The following is a 17,364-nucleotide window of genomic DNA, read 5'->3' on the forward strand; positions in this document are numbered from 1 at the left end:
ACCTAGGAGCCCTACTCATATCCCAAAGGCTACCTCAATTCAAGTGCAACCCCCATCTATTGCATAATCTAAAAAAGTGTTTAGCAAAGTACCATAGTAGTTACCAAAATGATTAGATTTGGTAAACAACGATCGCTTTCAAAGTTTCTTGAGTTTTTTTTTTTTTTTTTTTTCTGAATTGAAGTAGTCTTTCGTCGCCCGCCCAATCAAATGAAAGAAGACGCTATCAAATAACTCAACCTATTGAAGTACCAAAGGGGCACTCCAGTCAACTTAGAAATTGGTTTTTTCTTGAATTTTAGTGATGAGGTTGGTCATAGATATTAGGCAGACTGACCATAGATCTTAATGGGCTCAAGAGGGAAGGTACAGCTCTAATTCTCTCCCTCAGGAGACCAATTTTCAATACTAGTTACATGTTACACTACCATTTTTCTAATATTATTGAATAGCATGACTTGGGGCTAAGGTAACTAAAATGGGAGAGCCATGTTATGGGTAACCTTGTTCAGAAAGCACTAGTGTATGTTGTTATGCAAATGAACGTGTACGAAAAAACTGTCATAAAATTTCATTGTTCATTTCTTCGTTGGCCATATCCATGTTTCAACGATGGCCCAAGGCACTGAAGTCAACATGACCTACTTCAACAAACCCAAGACAAAGGGCCCCTCCCCACCACATTCCCCAATCCAAAAATGTGTCGAGGTCCACCCACATCATCTGCCTTGTATCCCCAAGGGCACTGCCCCTCTTAACTTTTGATAACTTTTCAAATCAGAGGCCACATACTCACCTTTTGGTCTGCAGGTTACCACCATAGATCATACACACAGACACACATGCATGCGCCCCACAGCTACTATAACAATATTGGGCGCAATTAGGTTCCTAGAGTTCTGGCACCTAATTTTCCCTCTGATTTATTAATATTCAACACAAATATCTGCACGAAATTATACCCATTCAGACATTAGATAAATGCATTTGGTACTCAAATCTCTGGGTAATATGTATAAACAAATTTACAAGCAAATACCCAATTTATGAATCTGTCCAAATGGAAGCTCTCTCATTCTCTCTCTCAGCACCTTATCTTTTATTCTGAATTAGACCACCACAACCACCATGGTTCTTTCCATATGCACTCTGCCCTATAAATGCAATGCATCTTCTCCTCAGCATGTCATATCCGGAGAAAAGGATTGAACAACCTGAAAAAACAAAATTAATCTCAGATATAAAGTTAACTATGCTGTAAAATTTAGGCTCAAAGAAATATGCATGGCCCAAAAATATAAAAGCAAGTTTCCAGGATTGTGAACTCCAACAGCACTTAGTTGTCTCAAAAACCATGCCATTGCCCATATGTTCTCACAAAAATGAAATGGTCCAGTGAACAAACAGTCTACTGGTGAACAGTTAATTGATACACCATACAAGAAAACAATAATCAAAATGATCAACTTCTTTTATCATGAGTGGGTGTTCACAAATACAAATATGCAAACGTAGGATTCATGGCCCAACAAAGCAACATAGTGATGATACGTTCTTTTTCCATTTTCCAAAGACATGCTTCATAAATTAGAAAAACACACTAAGGCATTAATTCCATAAGTATTAATTCAATTGTCAGGATGACAGTTTTAGCCAAGTCATCTCCCTTTCCCTAGTATCAGCACCAAATACAATCAATCAAATCCCAAGGCAAAGGATCAAGGAACTTAAAATCACTGTACTACTGAATATGGAGCCAATCCTCCTTTCCACGCTATTAAAGATAAAAAAAAATAATGGGATGCTTTTGGATCAAATGTCGAGCTCTAAGGAAATAGGAATTAAGGTGGCTCTTAGCACCTGGCTTCATAAAACATATGATTTTCCAAGATTAAATCAAGCAGTTTTACATGAGGAACTAGATTTGAAGAGAAAAATATTAACAGAGACTGCTAAATACAATGGGCATGCGTGGATACAATTTATACATATGGAATACCATTGGTTTGATAAATTTGGGAATTCAGACACATGCGTACGAGCATGCGCACACACAAATCCTTGGATTGGAAAGGAATAGGAAAATTAGCAATGTTCTTATTCATAACCTTTGGACATCTTTGAGTTTAGAATTGTATTTATCTCACTAGCTTGTGCTTTCCTCAAGTACCACAACAACCAGACACCCTTTTTCCTTTACATTAGATGATTGGCCCATGGGAGGACTAACCTTTCACAGGAATAACAATCCACACCTTCTAAATTTATCTTTATCCATCTTTCTTTTGGTAAGATATTTTCATCCCCTCTCAAGTTGTAGTACATGATCAATACTTCAAATTTTAGCCATGCCATATCGTTCTCAATGGTTTCATAACTTTTGAGAGGGAACCAACTTTATAACAGAGCTCTGTATTTGTCATGATGATAGATTTTTGGTTTTTTGATAGGCAGTAACTTTTTGGCACATGAAATTGAACCTGGAATCTTTCCATCCCCAATAATTTATCATCAGAGTCAGGCATCAGGGGTTCTAGTCATGATGATAGAAAGAAAGAATGATAGAATGAAATCAAACACTTCAGAAAGGATTATTAACTGTGGAACTGATGCCAAACTGGTGCAAGATCTTTCAAAGTTGCACACTACAATGGAGAATTCGGACTAGGGTTTATAGAATAGGTTAGATGAATAGCAGTTGGTATAAGAGGGTGGTTCCAGAATAAAATTAGGGTTTAAGAGCTGGTTTCATGGTCTCAATGTTTTGTACATCAATCACATAGAAATTACAAAAAAAGACTTAACCCCCTTGCTAAGTAGATTAATCTCAACCAATAATTACATTATTAATGGAACCTAAAACCTTTAACACTGTATAAAGCATTGAAAATCTCAAGTAGACAAAAGGAATTTACTCACTGGACATTTGCAACTTGCCATTTCAATGATACGTTAAAAGCACCAAATCACATTTATCTGACCACTACTAACAACCAAAGTTTTTAAAGGCGGAAAGTTTAAGGTGTAGAGTTTTCACTGTGAGGCCAGGCAAAAGCCTCGAAGCATTGAAGCATAAGCCTTTTGAGACCCTCATTTTTATAATTAATAAATATTAAAATATATAAAAAAATTAAAATATAATTGAATTATATAAATTTTTGCTATAAATATTAAATCAATCACATAACCTTTTTTTGGAACATAAAAGAGTAAAATTTCAATTATATAATGACGTTCATATTCTACAAAGTCATATTTTAAATAATTTGAATATTAAATCAATTGCCTAATTTTTTGTTGTTTCAAAATAATTGAAGCTAAAGAATTTTAAAAAGAAAAATAAAATCAATTAGCTATTTTTTTTTCTATTTGAAAAAAAAAATCATTTGTCTAAAATTTTTTACCATTGGAAATCAATTATAGAAAAAGAAGTTAAAGTTTATCTAGTTTATTAATTTTCTACACACAAAAAGGAAAAAAAAAAAAAAAAGGTTGGCCTCATAAAACAAAGAGATCGAGATGCTACTTTAAAAAAAAAAAGGATAAGAAACAAATAGGCGTGAAATAAAGCATTATTTAAGGTTAAAAAAAGAAAAGGGAAAAATATAAAACCAATTCATGAGAAGAGAAGGAATTAGAACTACAGAGAAAAGAAGAATGGATAACAAATAGGGGGAAGAAGGAAGAGCCCCTCTTCAATAAAAGAGACACTCTTAAGTTGGCACAGATTTTTTGTGGGTTAAAAAAGGAAAAAGGTGTGACAAGCCACTCCTCTATGCCTCTTTCAGACAATTTGGAAGGAAATGAACAGTAGGGCATTCGATAATGAAGAGCATTCTGTCCAAAGGATTAAACTTACTTTTCTTTGTAATCTTTGGGTGTGGTCCAAATTGTTTATAGCTCATGACCCTTCTATTGTAGATTTTATGGATTGGTTGGGGTCTTGTTGAGAGGTGCTGTTTTTTGTTGTCTCTCTTTGTTTTTTAGAGGTGCTTTAGGCACCCGCTGTAGACTCTGTACTTTGAGACGCTTTTTTGGTGTTTCTCTTTATATCATATGTTTCCTTTATCCATCAAAAAGGAAAAAGAAAGAGCCAAGGACCATACTTGGATATCTTGTCAGAGTAATGGGAAGATGTCAAAGCCACCTACACCAGAGTGAGACGCTATTGATGGTCCACCAACAATGAGTTAAGAGTTAGGGTTCTCTATGTTTTCTCCTCTTATTGCACTTTCCACAAGCTCTTTTGGTTAAAGGACAACCTTTTGTTTTTTTGATCTGGTTGCAACAACAAAAACATGTTAGAGGCTTACGCCTTTGACAATTTGAAGGCCTTACATACACTTTGACTCCTAAGGTGTTGCCTTTTAGGAGTATAGCACTTTTGTGAACACTTCGATGCGTTTTGGGAATGCTTCGCCTTGAGGTGTGCCCTGAAGAGCACCTCACCAATACCTTTAAAAACACTACTACCCATGCCATAACAAATATGCTAATTATCCAATATAAACCATAATTTCAACTAAAACAAACTTAAATGTAATCAAATTTAAAATTAATCACCAGAAAAGAAAAACAATTAAAAGGAAAAAAATTATAGCATGAACACTATGAACAATATCGAACAAAAGAGAACAAAAGAATCTAACATGACACCTTTCACTAAAAGAAAAAACAAAACACAAAAAGGCCTTCATAAAAACCAGTTTTATGAGAAACAAATTTTAAAGAAAATGTAGAAGTCATAAAAAGGGAACGCCAAATGCATGTCAAAATACAGATATTCAAACACAGTTAACAAGAAACCAGAATCTTGGGTTAGAATGCATGTCAAAATGTGGATATTAAAATGCTGGTGAAACCACATAGCAACATCATTACTCACCTCCAAAGATGAAATGCTGAGGACAGATGCAATTGCTGAAACAATGTCCGACAACTTAATTTGAACCCGAGCTTGCAGCACAAGCAGCTGGTGTATTGCTGTCGTTCAGAGGGTTTTCAGGAGTCTCTCTCTCATTCTGGTTACTCTGCTCCGTAACAGAATCAGCCAGATGATTTGATACAGAAGCCTGGCCGGCCCCATTATTTTCCCTGGTGTCAAGACGCTCCATCATGCGAGATACACTAGCAATTCCAGCATTCACCTCTCTCCGAACTTCAGAACCAAGGTCAGCCATGGAATTGTTACGAGAGAACAGCCTCTCCTTCCACCCTCTTGTACTCTTTGAAATCGACTCTTTGTATCTTACAACATGCATGAATAATAATAAATTTTCAGATCCAGAAAAGAAATTTAACAAACTTGTCGTAAACATTGTGACAGAAAGAGTTTTTATGCTGCTTATACCTCATTGATACTGCATTAAGTCGAGACTTCAGGGATTCTGAAAAGGACTGTAACTCAGAAGGTCCTGCTCTATCTTGATCTGGAGGTGAGGATTGACTTGCAGAGCTGCTATAAACAGATGATAAATAATCAAAGAAATAAGTCAACACAGTCCATACTGGTGGTGGAGCTGGCAGAGGGCGGCCCCCTCTCAAAAATGATTAACAAGGCAATTAAATCAGAAAATTATGATACCGATTATTAAAGGAAATTCGTCGTGGTGTGACAGCAGATCTGGATGCTGATGCAGACATGTGATCAGTTTGAACAGATGGAAATTGTGGGATTTCCTGCGATGGTTCATCCCCACCAGCTGGAAGTGGGATAGATGGACTAGCTACAGTTATTGCAGCTGGTTCATTTTCTCCTACCTGAGCCAGAGAGGCAGGAACAGGACTTGAAGCAGTTGCATTAGGATGAGTTGAGAATACCAAGAAGTGTGAACGCCCATGAGCAGATGAACGACTCCTCTGGCCTTCCCTTCGAGCAATGTGGTGAGCCCTTCCCATAGCAGCAGCAGCAGCCAAGTGCTGAATTATTCGCTCTTCGAGTTCAGGATCATTTGTGCCCACTGGTAACTGCATTACAGAGAGATATCATAAAAATATAACCAGACAGGCTTGCCTTGTAATGTGTAATAACCAAGGATGAAAATACCGGAAACTGACGAAATATTGATGGCTAGATGTTATGGAATTTCAGGAAATATCAAATGGAAATTTGGAAAAGAATATTGGTGAAACAGAATTTGATCAAAACTTGTAAAAATGTTTTAAAAAATCCCCAAAATAATAAAACAAGCAACAATACACATATTAAAGTTGTTTTAAATAAATAATATATATAATAAAATTTGTAACATTGAACAACAATATGCAATACTTGAAAACACATTTAATACTAAAATAATGATCTACATCTAATTTGAATGTACTCGAGGAAATTAAAGAAATTATAATATATATGTATAATTATTTTTTGTTTAAAAATGTTTATAATTTTATTTACAATTTTATATTTTTCTTGTATTTAATTGCTATACAAAAGATATAAAAAAGAGACTTATTAAGAAGATTATCATATAATTTTTATCTTTTGAACAATCATTTTATTAGAATTTAAAATTAAAACATTTAGAAATAAATGATTGACTAAAGTTTAATTTTCAACATTTCATTTCTGTATGGATGTAAAATTAATGCTGTAGATGATGCAAAGACAAAATAAGTATATATATATCCTTGTAGGAGAGTAGGGTTCACACTCCAATCCCTCATAATTAGTTTTAAAATATGTCATTTGAGGTGTTGCCAATTTTGATGTGAAAAGTGACAAAATCAGTATAAAATCCGGAAATATCAGAAAAATCAACAACAACCAGAAATAACTAAAAATTGGCGATTAAATCGCCAAGAAATCCAAAAAGATGTGAGATATCGTCAAATTTCCTCCAGAATGACTTCCATCCTGTTTTTTCCCTTTGCCACCTCCTTCCAGTATCCAATATTTTGCCCCAAATATCAGCAAAATTTGCCGACAATTTGTTCCTTGGTAGTAACAAAAAGATAAAAGAATGATTCTTTCAATTGGTACTCATGGAAAACAGACATGCTGTAATTCAAAATCCCCAAGGGTGGGATGATGAAATATTGCACTTCTTGGTGGAGTAAGCCTAATATTCCTCTCCCGTTCTACAGCCTCAAGCAATTCCTGACTGGCACAACATAAAAATAGACACCAAAGAAGTAATTCAGATCCAAATTGCAAAGCAGAAAATCAATAAATGAAAATGACCAAGATGAACCTGGTTGGATCCTTCAGGCTAATTGATTGCCAGCACATTGGACATTGAGAGCTTCTCTGGCACCTACAGAATAACTAGAGTTAAATTCCAGATTCACATTCACTTTTACAATCATTAACTATGGTTCAAAACTTCATTTTGGTGTAAATTGATGATTAACTTCCTGAATAGATTACCTTTGACATTAATGTATTGAACTTCTCATAGGAATTTAAAAATGACTTGTGAATTTACATTATATATTTACACATTGAACATTTGAACAGGTCCCTAGGTGATTATGGATAATGACAGAATGAAAATTCAAAAGAAGCAGGTAACACTTTTTTGGAGTTAAATGATATATTGATCAGAAACCAATCTATAGAAAATTTGGTTGATTCCAATGAGCATTCATATAAACTAAGTTTTATCAAACCAAATTTTAAAAAAGACCATTTCAATCTGATAAGAATCATACCTAATTTTTATTTCAAAAACCAATAAAACATGACATTTTAACTGGATATCCACTGATGTCCATACATCCAATCGATATCAGATTGCCGACATGTCAACTCCAATTTTAGATGTAATGATTGTGTGCTATTACTGTGATTACAGAGAGACAGCCATTGAGCACTGTAGGAAGCAGAAATTCTCAGTAGATGAACACTGTAGGTAGGAATTATTGCATTTGAACACCAACAACAAAGACACAGCAAATGAGCACTGCTGGGAGCAGACACTCTCAAAGGATGTTAAGGTTTGACATATTTCCAGGCAAGAGATTTTGTTGGAGATATGAAGTAGAGGTCAACAGAAGTTCAAGCGACTTGCATTATTAGGAAGTTAGGCACTAAACCTTTATCATGGATCTCTCAACGACCTAATCCTTCCCTCATCTCCAGCACGGTTGATCTTTTCATTTTCAAGGAGGCCCAATGCCAGCCTGTATTGAGGATAATGTTGGTATCAAGACTACAAAAATGTGTTCAGGCACATGCCAAAGGTATCTTGTCTGTTTAAGATGGACCATTGGAAATTTTTTGTGGATCAACGTTTTCAAACTGAGACTTGAGAAGGCATCCTGGGAATTTATTCACTAAGTATTAAAAACCTTCTAGATTGGTGAAGTTATTCCTACTAGGAGGAGCTGCTGTAGCTTTGGTCATTGAGATTTATTTTAGTTGGACCACTTTTTCATCTTGATTAACAGTAATTCGGTGTGCTTAAATCTATTGCTACTATTTATGCAGGACAGCAATTGGTGAATAAACAGAATTACTAAAAAGCTCTCAGGAAAAACCTGTCCAAATTCTTATATTACGTTAGAAAACACTCTCTAATCACGTCATATATATGTGATGATTAACAGATTCTTCATCAAGCAACTGCCCAACTTTTCAGTTCCAGCAATCTATTTCCTCATTGTCTATAACCCTGTTGTATAATCTGCTTCAAAATACACCAGCAACTATGCCGCAATTAAATTTCTTCTTCAAAGGTCCACCAAGAAAAAACTTCTTCAGTGCCAATATGGTTTCTCCAGTACAGATAGGTGTGTCTTGCCACTTCACATAATTCAATGTGTGGTTTAGTCAAGTGTCATTAACTGATCACATACTTTCAGATCAAATTTCGGCACAATACGCTTGTTCTAAAATCTCTGCTCACCATAATGCTAAACTTGAATGACAGGTCAATTGGTGTTCACATAAAACTTCCAAAACATTCTAGAATTATCTGTTAACATCAAGACAGGTCCATATTTTATGGGCTTAAGACTTAATGAATGAAAGAAATTAAATGTCATTTTTGATGGAAGATTGTAGACAGCAGGGGCACTTGAATCTATGTTTGAAGAACTACCTCCAACAGAATTTAACAGGTATTTTTTTTTATAGGTAAATTTTTGTCCCTATTGAGACTTGAACCTAGAACCTCCCACAAACCCTCCCCATCCTTTTACCACTCGAGTCAGGCCTCAAGGGCAATGTAACAACTAAGTATCATCATTGAACAATTAATTCCCTTGATACCTTTTAATAGACAATCCTTATTTTCTCATGAGCATAATTACATATTTCACATATTTAATTTCACACGGCTAAATGTACATTCACCTTTTTAGGGGGGTGGGGAAAAGAGAGAGAGAGAGAGAGAGAATAATTTTTTTCATTTTTCTCATAAAGGAGTTTATAGTGTTTATTTGGATTTTAGAAAGTGGTAGGAAAAGTAAAAGAAACAACAAAGGAATCTCAGCTTTTGTTTGGTTTACCATGAAAAATATGAAGAAAAATGAAATCAAATAAAAATTACTTCAAACTTATAAATTTTCAAATTCTTCACTCTCAACATAAAAAGGAAATAAAATTGGAAAAGAAAAAAAATTATTGAACTCAAATTTATGTTTTATTTTCCTTCACTTTTTCTTTCCTTTCCCTCACAATTCCTGGTCCAAATGTAGTCTAAATAAGTTGGCAACCAAGAAGTGGGAGAATGATACAAGAAGAAGATAATTAAAAAAGACATAGTTGAAAAGATGTCAGATCATACCATTCAAGAATGCACTGAAGGTGAAACTCATGCTTGCAACTAGTCAACTACAAGACAAAAAATAGAATCCACTTTCAGGAAAGGCATTCCTTTACAACTAAAACACATAAAAATAAGACACATAGTCTTCAAGAACAGAGAGTATATGGGCATCACAACAAATATCTAATCAAATGTGTTACCGTAGAAGGATCACTGTCACAGAATGCTTCAAGGCATATGCTGCAAGCATCATCACAAGCTTCTTGCACTCCTCCTTCAACAAAAGCTGCAGCTGATGTCATATGATTCTCAGAATTTTTTACCTCTTCCATCCCCTCAACCTTCAAAAGACAAAACCCAACAGTTCTAAGTCGAAATCAGAAAACAATAATCTAATTGTGCATTTTAGTCATCAAATACAGCACATCCAAATCACATTCTCAAAGATTTAATTCGAGTTCAATTCTCAAAATTAACAAGACATGTTTTGGTCGGGGGTTTTCTCATATTTTTAGTTGCTTTAGGATGCAGAGAAAGCATTGAACTCTCTCAGAATTTTCCTTTGTTAATATCTTTTCTATTGTTGTATAGATCTAGACATGAAAGAAAATCCCAGCTACAATTTCCCTCTTGCCAAACAACAAAATGAAACCATCCCAGCCCATTTTTAGAATTCCAGCCACACATCAAAGAACGAAATCTATTAACAGGGTAAAGCTTCTACAACCCAAAAGAAATTTCCACCAAAAACGATCGAACCAACAATGGCAAACACAAAAGACCAAAGCAAAGACCTTAATAACAAAATCAATACCAAAAATTGCAAGGAAAAATAAGTGCCAAGAGAAAGCCAAGTAGGAAATCTGGAAAATTGAACACAAACTTCTTATGAATCCAACAGAAACAAAAAAAAAAAAAAAAGGGAAAAAAAGGGAAAAAAATCAGGAAATCAATAACAAAAGATCCTTTTGGGTTTACCTCCATTGTGGAAAATCAGAAACAGTCCGGAAAATGGGGTGAAGGAATTGTTAAAAGAAAAATCAGCGAGCCATGAATTGGTGTCGAAATGAATGCTAGAGATCCATGGGGTAGAAAACCCTAGACTTCTAGAGAGAGAAAGAGAGACAGAAAGAGGGGCACAGAGCTTTACCTTTAATTTATCCCAGCTTTTAATTGAGTGTTGGAAAATTCACACACCATTCATGCCCTCTCCATCCCCTCATCTTTTGCCACCTTTCTCAATCATTATTGCATCTCATCCTAAAATAAATAAATTATTAAAAAAAAAAATCTATAATAATAAAATGGGAATACTCAGAATTTTTTTATTTATGAAAAATTAATAATTATTCTATTGTACAAAATAAAATAAAATAAAAAATAAATAAATTACTTCATATTAAAACCAAGTTGCTACATATTATTCTTTAAATTTACTTTTTATGTGAATAAATTGAGATTTATTTAAAATTAAAATTAAAATAGAAATAAAAGCAATTACAATAGAATTTTCAAATATTATATTTCAAAAAAATATATTCCCATTTAACATATAAATAATTATAATATTTTAAAATTTTTAACTAAATAAAAATCCACTTTGCAAATTTCTTAAAAATTAATATTTAAATGTTTTTTTAATATTATTTTAATTTTTTATACCATATCATAGTCCTCACATTTTAATTAATTAGTGATATATGAAGCTATTGCTTATTTCTATAATCTTATTTATCCACCATGGATGCTATTTTAAAATCTTAATGTACCTATAAAAGGTGACCCATTCAAAGTTAGGCGGTTTAGTTGTCAAACTTTGTGGGTCCATCATAATGCCTTGCCATAAATGTAGTTTAACTAACAAATTAGTATGTACATATAAAACAAAAATGATCAAATTTGAAAGGAAACAATTCTAAATAAAGAACTTACCACTTTTTGAAAGCAATAATGGATGAATTTCCACCTCATACAAGAACACAAAATATACCTTTTTAATTTTATTTTGAAATTATAAATTAATTTTTCCCATACCCATAAGATTATTTAAATGTTAATTTAGATGATAGTATAACTCATGAAAATGTTTATTAAAGCAGATTATTAAAGATGAGTGTTGATGGTTAGTTAGATTTATACATCCTTTTTTTTAATACCATACAATATGGAATGGGATTGCCATAATAAAATGTATAGTTTTGAAATTTCATACAGAGGCAGCAAGTCAAATCAATTCTCAAAATGTTCACACTCCTTTGTCAAGGGCTTCACCAATGTGTTCAATGGATGGTGGGTGTGGAATAAATTATTGGTACTTGCTAATCATGCCATTGATCCATCATTTTTCTTTAACACAAAAACAAACAAACAAGAGAGAATGGATGGTTGGTCAACAAAATTAGAGACTTTTAATGTTATTTTTTTCTTTAATGATAATGGTTATTTAGGTGGGTCATGGAAGCTCATGGAGGCAAGTCCATGACCCTTCTCAGCAGCCTGAGAAGACTTGTAATTTGAATTCTATGAATACCAACTCAAGTCCATGATCCTCAATAAGCACCAACCAAAGGGTTTCTGAATTAGCTGAGGAAACCACCCAGCAATTCCTCTACATCAAGAGCGGGCTCTGCCGTAAGGATTATGTGACCAAGGTTTTAGGCTGATATCAGGATTTGCTTTACTATAATCTAAGATACACTGGAAGATAGAAAGCAGTTTGCCCATTCATTGGAATGGCTTACCCCTTACCGTAATAACTATCAGGGATTCTTTTACACAAAAACAAACAAACAAGAGAGAATGGATGGTTGGTCAACAAAATTAGAGACTTTTAATGTCATTTTTTTTGTTCGTTAATGATAATGGTTATTTAGGTGGGTCATGGAAGCTCATGGAGGCAAGTCCATGACCCTTCTCAGCAGCCTGAGAAGACTTGTAATTTGAATTCTATGAATACCAGCTCAAGTCCATGATCCTCAATAAGCACCAACCAAAGACTAATGGCTGAAATTCAACAATTTTCTAGAGGAATATAAACACACACATAAGGTATAAACTATGATCATCAATATATCAAAATCATTAACATAAGGTATAAACTAGCTTATGGAAGGTAAAGATGACCAAGTGTTAACTAACTATTTTGGTTAGTTGGTGTTGATGACCAATCTTCTAGTGACATTAAAATTTATTTATCAATCTCTCAATTTTTATTTATTTATTTTTTTTTGTTTTTTTTTTCAATGAGCTAGGTATAGATGACATTAGTTTTGCACCCAAAAAAATGATTGGTTATAACTCCATTGTGTGTGTTAAAAATTATTGCTAAATCAACAAAAATGCTTAGAGTTCAAAAAACAAAATTTTGTTCTTAAATTAGAGATATTTTTTTAATGCATTCAATTAATGAGAGCTTCTCAATCTAAATTCTAAGGAGAGAAAGCATGGGTATTAAGGTTTTTTTGATAAAAAGACATGAGATTAGAGCAAATTATTCAACATTTTCACAAGAAAATTATACAAATCAATAGAACTGGTTTAATTGGTTTTAAAGTATCAAAACTCATCTTAATAGAAGGAAAGATAGGAGTCATGATATCTCATAGGATTGAGATAGTGTGTTCTCTTGGGTGATCCAAATGACATATGATCATAAAATCTATGGTTGTAATAATTCATTTAATGGAATTTGAATATACTCCTTAGAGTTAAAGTATATCAATTGATCACACAATATGAGGATCTATTACTCAAGGATTTGAGAGATAATCTTGATAGGTTGATAACACTATTTTGTTAAATTATAGACATAAATTCATAGAGAGTTGCATGCAATAAATAGTAGATCACTGACTTGAACTTTGTCTTGTTGTAATTTTATAAGATATTAGAGTGTAGTTGACTCTTTTCAATGGAGTGTTGAGTCAAATTCGAAACTGTATTATGAGGGAACCATTATTTTCCTATGGGTCCCAGTAGTCCCCACTCAAGCTCCTAGTTCATGGTGGCATACGTTTTGAGGCTATTTTGAGTATATAATTCATAAGTATGCATAAGGGCGTTGTTACTAGGATTGAACCTCTAAAAGTAAGACATGATGTAACAAAGTTAAACTTAATTGTCCTCTTACTATCCTTTTGGTGTATTGACATTGATTTGAGCATTCAACCCATGTCTATTACATTGTACATTACTTGAGTGCATTAGGAGTTGCATAAAAGATACAAGCCATGGGTTCTTTGTAAGTAGATAAATTGTTCACAATTGGTTCATGGATTTGGGCAACCTAGTAGAGACTATAGTGGACTACCTCTTAATTGGAGGGATGACTTATCTTGGTCGTTTGGATGAGTTTCCCATGGTAAGTGCACTAGTGTATGTGATGCACATTGGATATGACCTATGGTAAATCATGATGCAAAGTTGCCAAATTTCATGATTCACCAAACTACTATACTGATAGACTCTCAACCTTAAGAAGATGTTGAGCATGTGCTGAAAACAATAAGAGGTTTTGACCTATGGGTGAGACCCTAAAGTAGTTATTTATTCGTATAGATTGAGTCAGTATTGATGAAGGGTAGTAGCAACATGTATTCTTAATAGAGACACCATGATATTTCATGGGATTGAGATAGTGTGTCCCATTAAGTGATCCAAAGGACATGTGATCATAAAATCTATAGTTAGTAATTCCTTTAGTGAAATTTGACATATGCTATTTGGAATTAGAGTATGTCAGTTGATCACATAATAAGTGGAACCTGTAACTCAAGGATTTAAGAGGTAATCTTGATAGGTGATAACACTACCTTGTTATATTATAGGCATCAATTCATGGGGAGTTTGCATGTAATGGATAATAGGCAATGTTTTTAGAACTAGACCAGTCATTGAACCGGAAAAGTTATCGGTTCACAGTTCACCGGTCGAACCGATGACGTCATAAATATGTAATTTATATATTATTAAAATTAAAAATAATTATAAAAATTTTAAAATATATATGAATATATCAAATTAATATTTTAAATTTTATTAAATGAAATGTGTATAATATTTAAATGTGAATATATTAAAAATGAAAATTTTAACTAATTTTATAATTTTTAAAATATTATATTATTTTTATTTAATATTATAAAAAAAAATTAAATCCAATATATATTATTTTGTTTGGCAAATCAAATATCAAATCTCTTGTAGCCGAGTGGTGTCAAGTTTACTTCCAAACATGAGGTCCCAGCTTTAAATCCTCTTGGTTGAAATTGTTAGCTTTTTTTCATTAATATTAGTTTGCAATCCCACATCGAAATTTAAGGGAAATAAGGGTGCAAAAGATGCCTATAAAAGGTATCCTCGTTGAAAGCAACAACACCATCCCATCTTGAGGGCTCAAAGATTTAGCCCACTTAAAATGATTGGGTGGGTATGGGCTTTGTCACTAAGACATGGCCTAGTAGGGTTTTTTGCCATGGCCTAGTATGGTATTTTGTTAAGTTTTTATTCAATAGGGTCTTATGCTTGCAAAATGATGGGCCAATTTGAACCGTTCGGTTCATTTACGACCGTCCGGTTCCACCGATTCACTGGTTCAACCGCTGGTTTAGGCGGTTCGTGACCGGTTCAAGGTCTAAACGGTTTAATAGGGTGAACCGGACCAGATTGGAGACCGGTCGACGATTGAACCGGTTGGACCGGCCGGTCCGGTCCGGTTTTTAAAACATTGATAATAGGTCATGAACCCAAACTTTGTCTCATTGTTATTTACGTAGGATACTTGAGTGCAGTTGATTCTCTTTAGTGGAAAGTTGAATCAACTTTAGAATTGGATTTTAAGGGAGCCAATACTCCTATGGGTCCTAGTGGTCCTTACTCTAAGCTTATATACCATGATGACATGGTTTATGAGGGTTGGATTGACTCTAGTCCTTTCCTAGAAATCTAGCAATTATACTTACAAATATTTTATGGTCAACTTGACAATAAAAGTAATAACCCCTAGTTCATTTTGGATACCCAATAAATGAATAAACTTCTGATCTTAGTTCCAACTTGTCTACCTTTGCTTTCAGTACGTGTGTTCCCTATATGTGAAAATGGTGTAAACTAGGTTTACGATCCATCCACATCTCTATAGGAATCAAAGGTACTAACTTAGATGGAACTAAGTTTAAAAGATATCTAGCAGTATCTAAGGCATATCCCTAATATTTTGCTATTGAATACTAAGAGCAGTCATTTGAGATATAATCTCATGCTCCTTAAGGAAATAATCAAACTCATTGGACATGTACTTTCCACCTCGATCAGATCAAAGTACCTTAAGGCGTTTACCTAGTTGGTTCTTCGATTCTACTGTACATTCCTTGAATTTATCCAAGGCATTAGAATTTCTATGCATAAGGTAAACATAACCATACCTAGAGTAATGATTTGTAAAGGTGATGATATACTCATACCCTCCACATGCTTGGACATTAAAAAGTCCATACACATCAATATGCACTAACTTTAAACATGTTTTAGCTCTAACCCCTTTAGTAGTAAAGGGTCTCTTGGTTATCTTACCTTCTATATAGGATTCACATACTGGAAGATCTTTTGGAACTAATGAGTACAATGCTCTAGACTTGACTAGTCTTTGGATCCTGTATAGATTAATTTGACCTAGGCATAGATGCCATAGATAGGTTTGATTAGTGTTAGATATTTTCCTCTTGAGTGAGACATGATTATTTTCAACAATAGATAACAATGATATAGGAGTAATATGAAAGAAGAAAGACTATGTTGGACAAGGATAGTTCAAGGATAAAGAATGTAAAAACAATTCTTTTAGTACATGTGTTGCAATTTCAGAAATAAATAAAGGATTTGAAAATTCTCATGTTGGAGAATTTATGGTTGAAAAGTTATCAAAATAGCTTTGAAAATCCAAAAGTCCAATAAGGAACACCTAGAGGGGGTGAGGGTGAGTGAATGGGTGATTTTAAAATTTTTAATAAAGATTTATATGTTATAGTCAATTCTCGTACCCTACAAGATGTTAGGGATAAATTATTCAATCAATTATAGGCAATTCAAACAAAATATCAAATATAAACGATATAGATAATGAGGCACGCGATTTTTATAGGGAAAACCCCTACACTAACTGTGGAGATAAAAAAAACCACGAGGTCTAAGACTTACTAATCTAAATCCACTATTTGAAATCAAGTTACACAGATTTACCTAACCATTTTTCCCTAAAGACTTACTCTCCAATATCTACAACTTGATTCATGTTCACGACACAACAACCTCCTATTGCTTCCTAGTAGATCCTTCAACCACTCTAAAGGGACCATGGTCTTCAACCTAAGATTCAAAGAATAATATTTGAATGTGAGATTAGGAATGGTGTGACACTTTAGGCTTTCTCTCTAAGAGATACTCTCTAAAGAATGAAAGGTTTCTCAACAATCTATCTCTAATTTCTATGATCTATAACCCTTAAGGGGTTAAAAGAGAGGTATTTATAGGTAAAAGCCTGAAAAGTCTTAGTTTTGAAAGGCTTCTCAATTGAAACTACATGAAAAACTTGGCATAAATTGCATGACTGCTCGAGCCAACTCATGGACCGCTTAAGCACCTCAGGCGCTTGAGC

The 17,364-nt window shown here is 33.8% G+C and overlaps 1 protein-coding gene across 3 annotated transcripts; it reads right to left on the reverse strand.

Annotated features, from left to right (window-relative positions):
- Window positions 1-860: 860 nt before the first annotated feature.
- Window positions 861-10,851, reverse strand: LOC117920412 (E3 ubiquitin-protein ligase RHF2A-like). 3 transcript variants are annotated; one of them, XM_034837914.1, is made up of 9 exons: window positions 10,692-10,851; window positions 9,914-10,054; window positions 9,732-9,778; window positions 7,194-7,256; window positions 6,998-7,103; window positions 5,585-5,967; window positions 5,351-5,455; window positions 4,886-5,247; window positions 861-1,214 (listed from the first exon to the last, which is right to left on the reverse strand). In XM_034837914.1, exons 1-8 carry the CDS (start codon window positions 10,695-10,697, stop codon window positions 4,941-4,943), a joined length of 1,158 nt encoding a protein of 385 aa, XP_034693805.1. In that variant the 5' UTR covers window positions 10,698-10,851; the 3' UTR covers window positions 861-1,214; window positions 4,886-4,940. The 3 variants fall into 3 exon arrangements, with proteins under 3 accessions (XP_034693805.1, XP_034693804.1, XP_034693806.1); XM_034837913.1 differs by having other exon boundaries at window positions 5,351-5,458; XM_034837915.1 differs by lacking the exons at window positions 9,732-9,778; window positions 10,692-10,851 and having other exon boundaries at window positions 5,351-5,458; window positions 9,914-10,048.
- Window positions 10,852-17,364: the final 6,513 nt, after the last annotated feature.

This window comes from Vitis riparia, chromosome 8 (assembly GCF_004353265.1).
Source record: "Vitis riparia cultivar Riparia Gloire de Montpellier isolate 1030 chromosome 8, EGFV_Vit.rip_1.0, whole genome shotgun sequence".
NCBI lineage: Eukaryota > Viridiplantae > Streptophyta > Magnoliopsida > Vitales > Vitaceae > Vitis > Vitis riparia.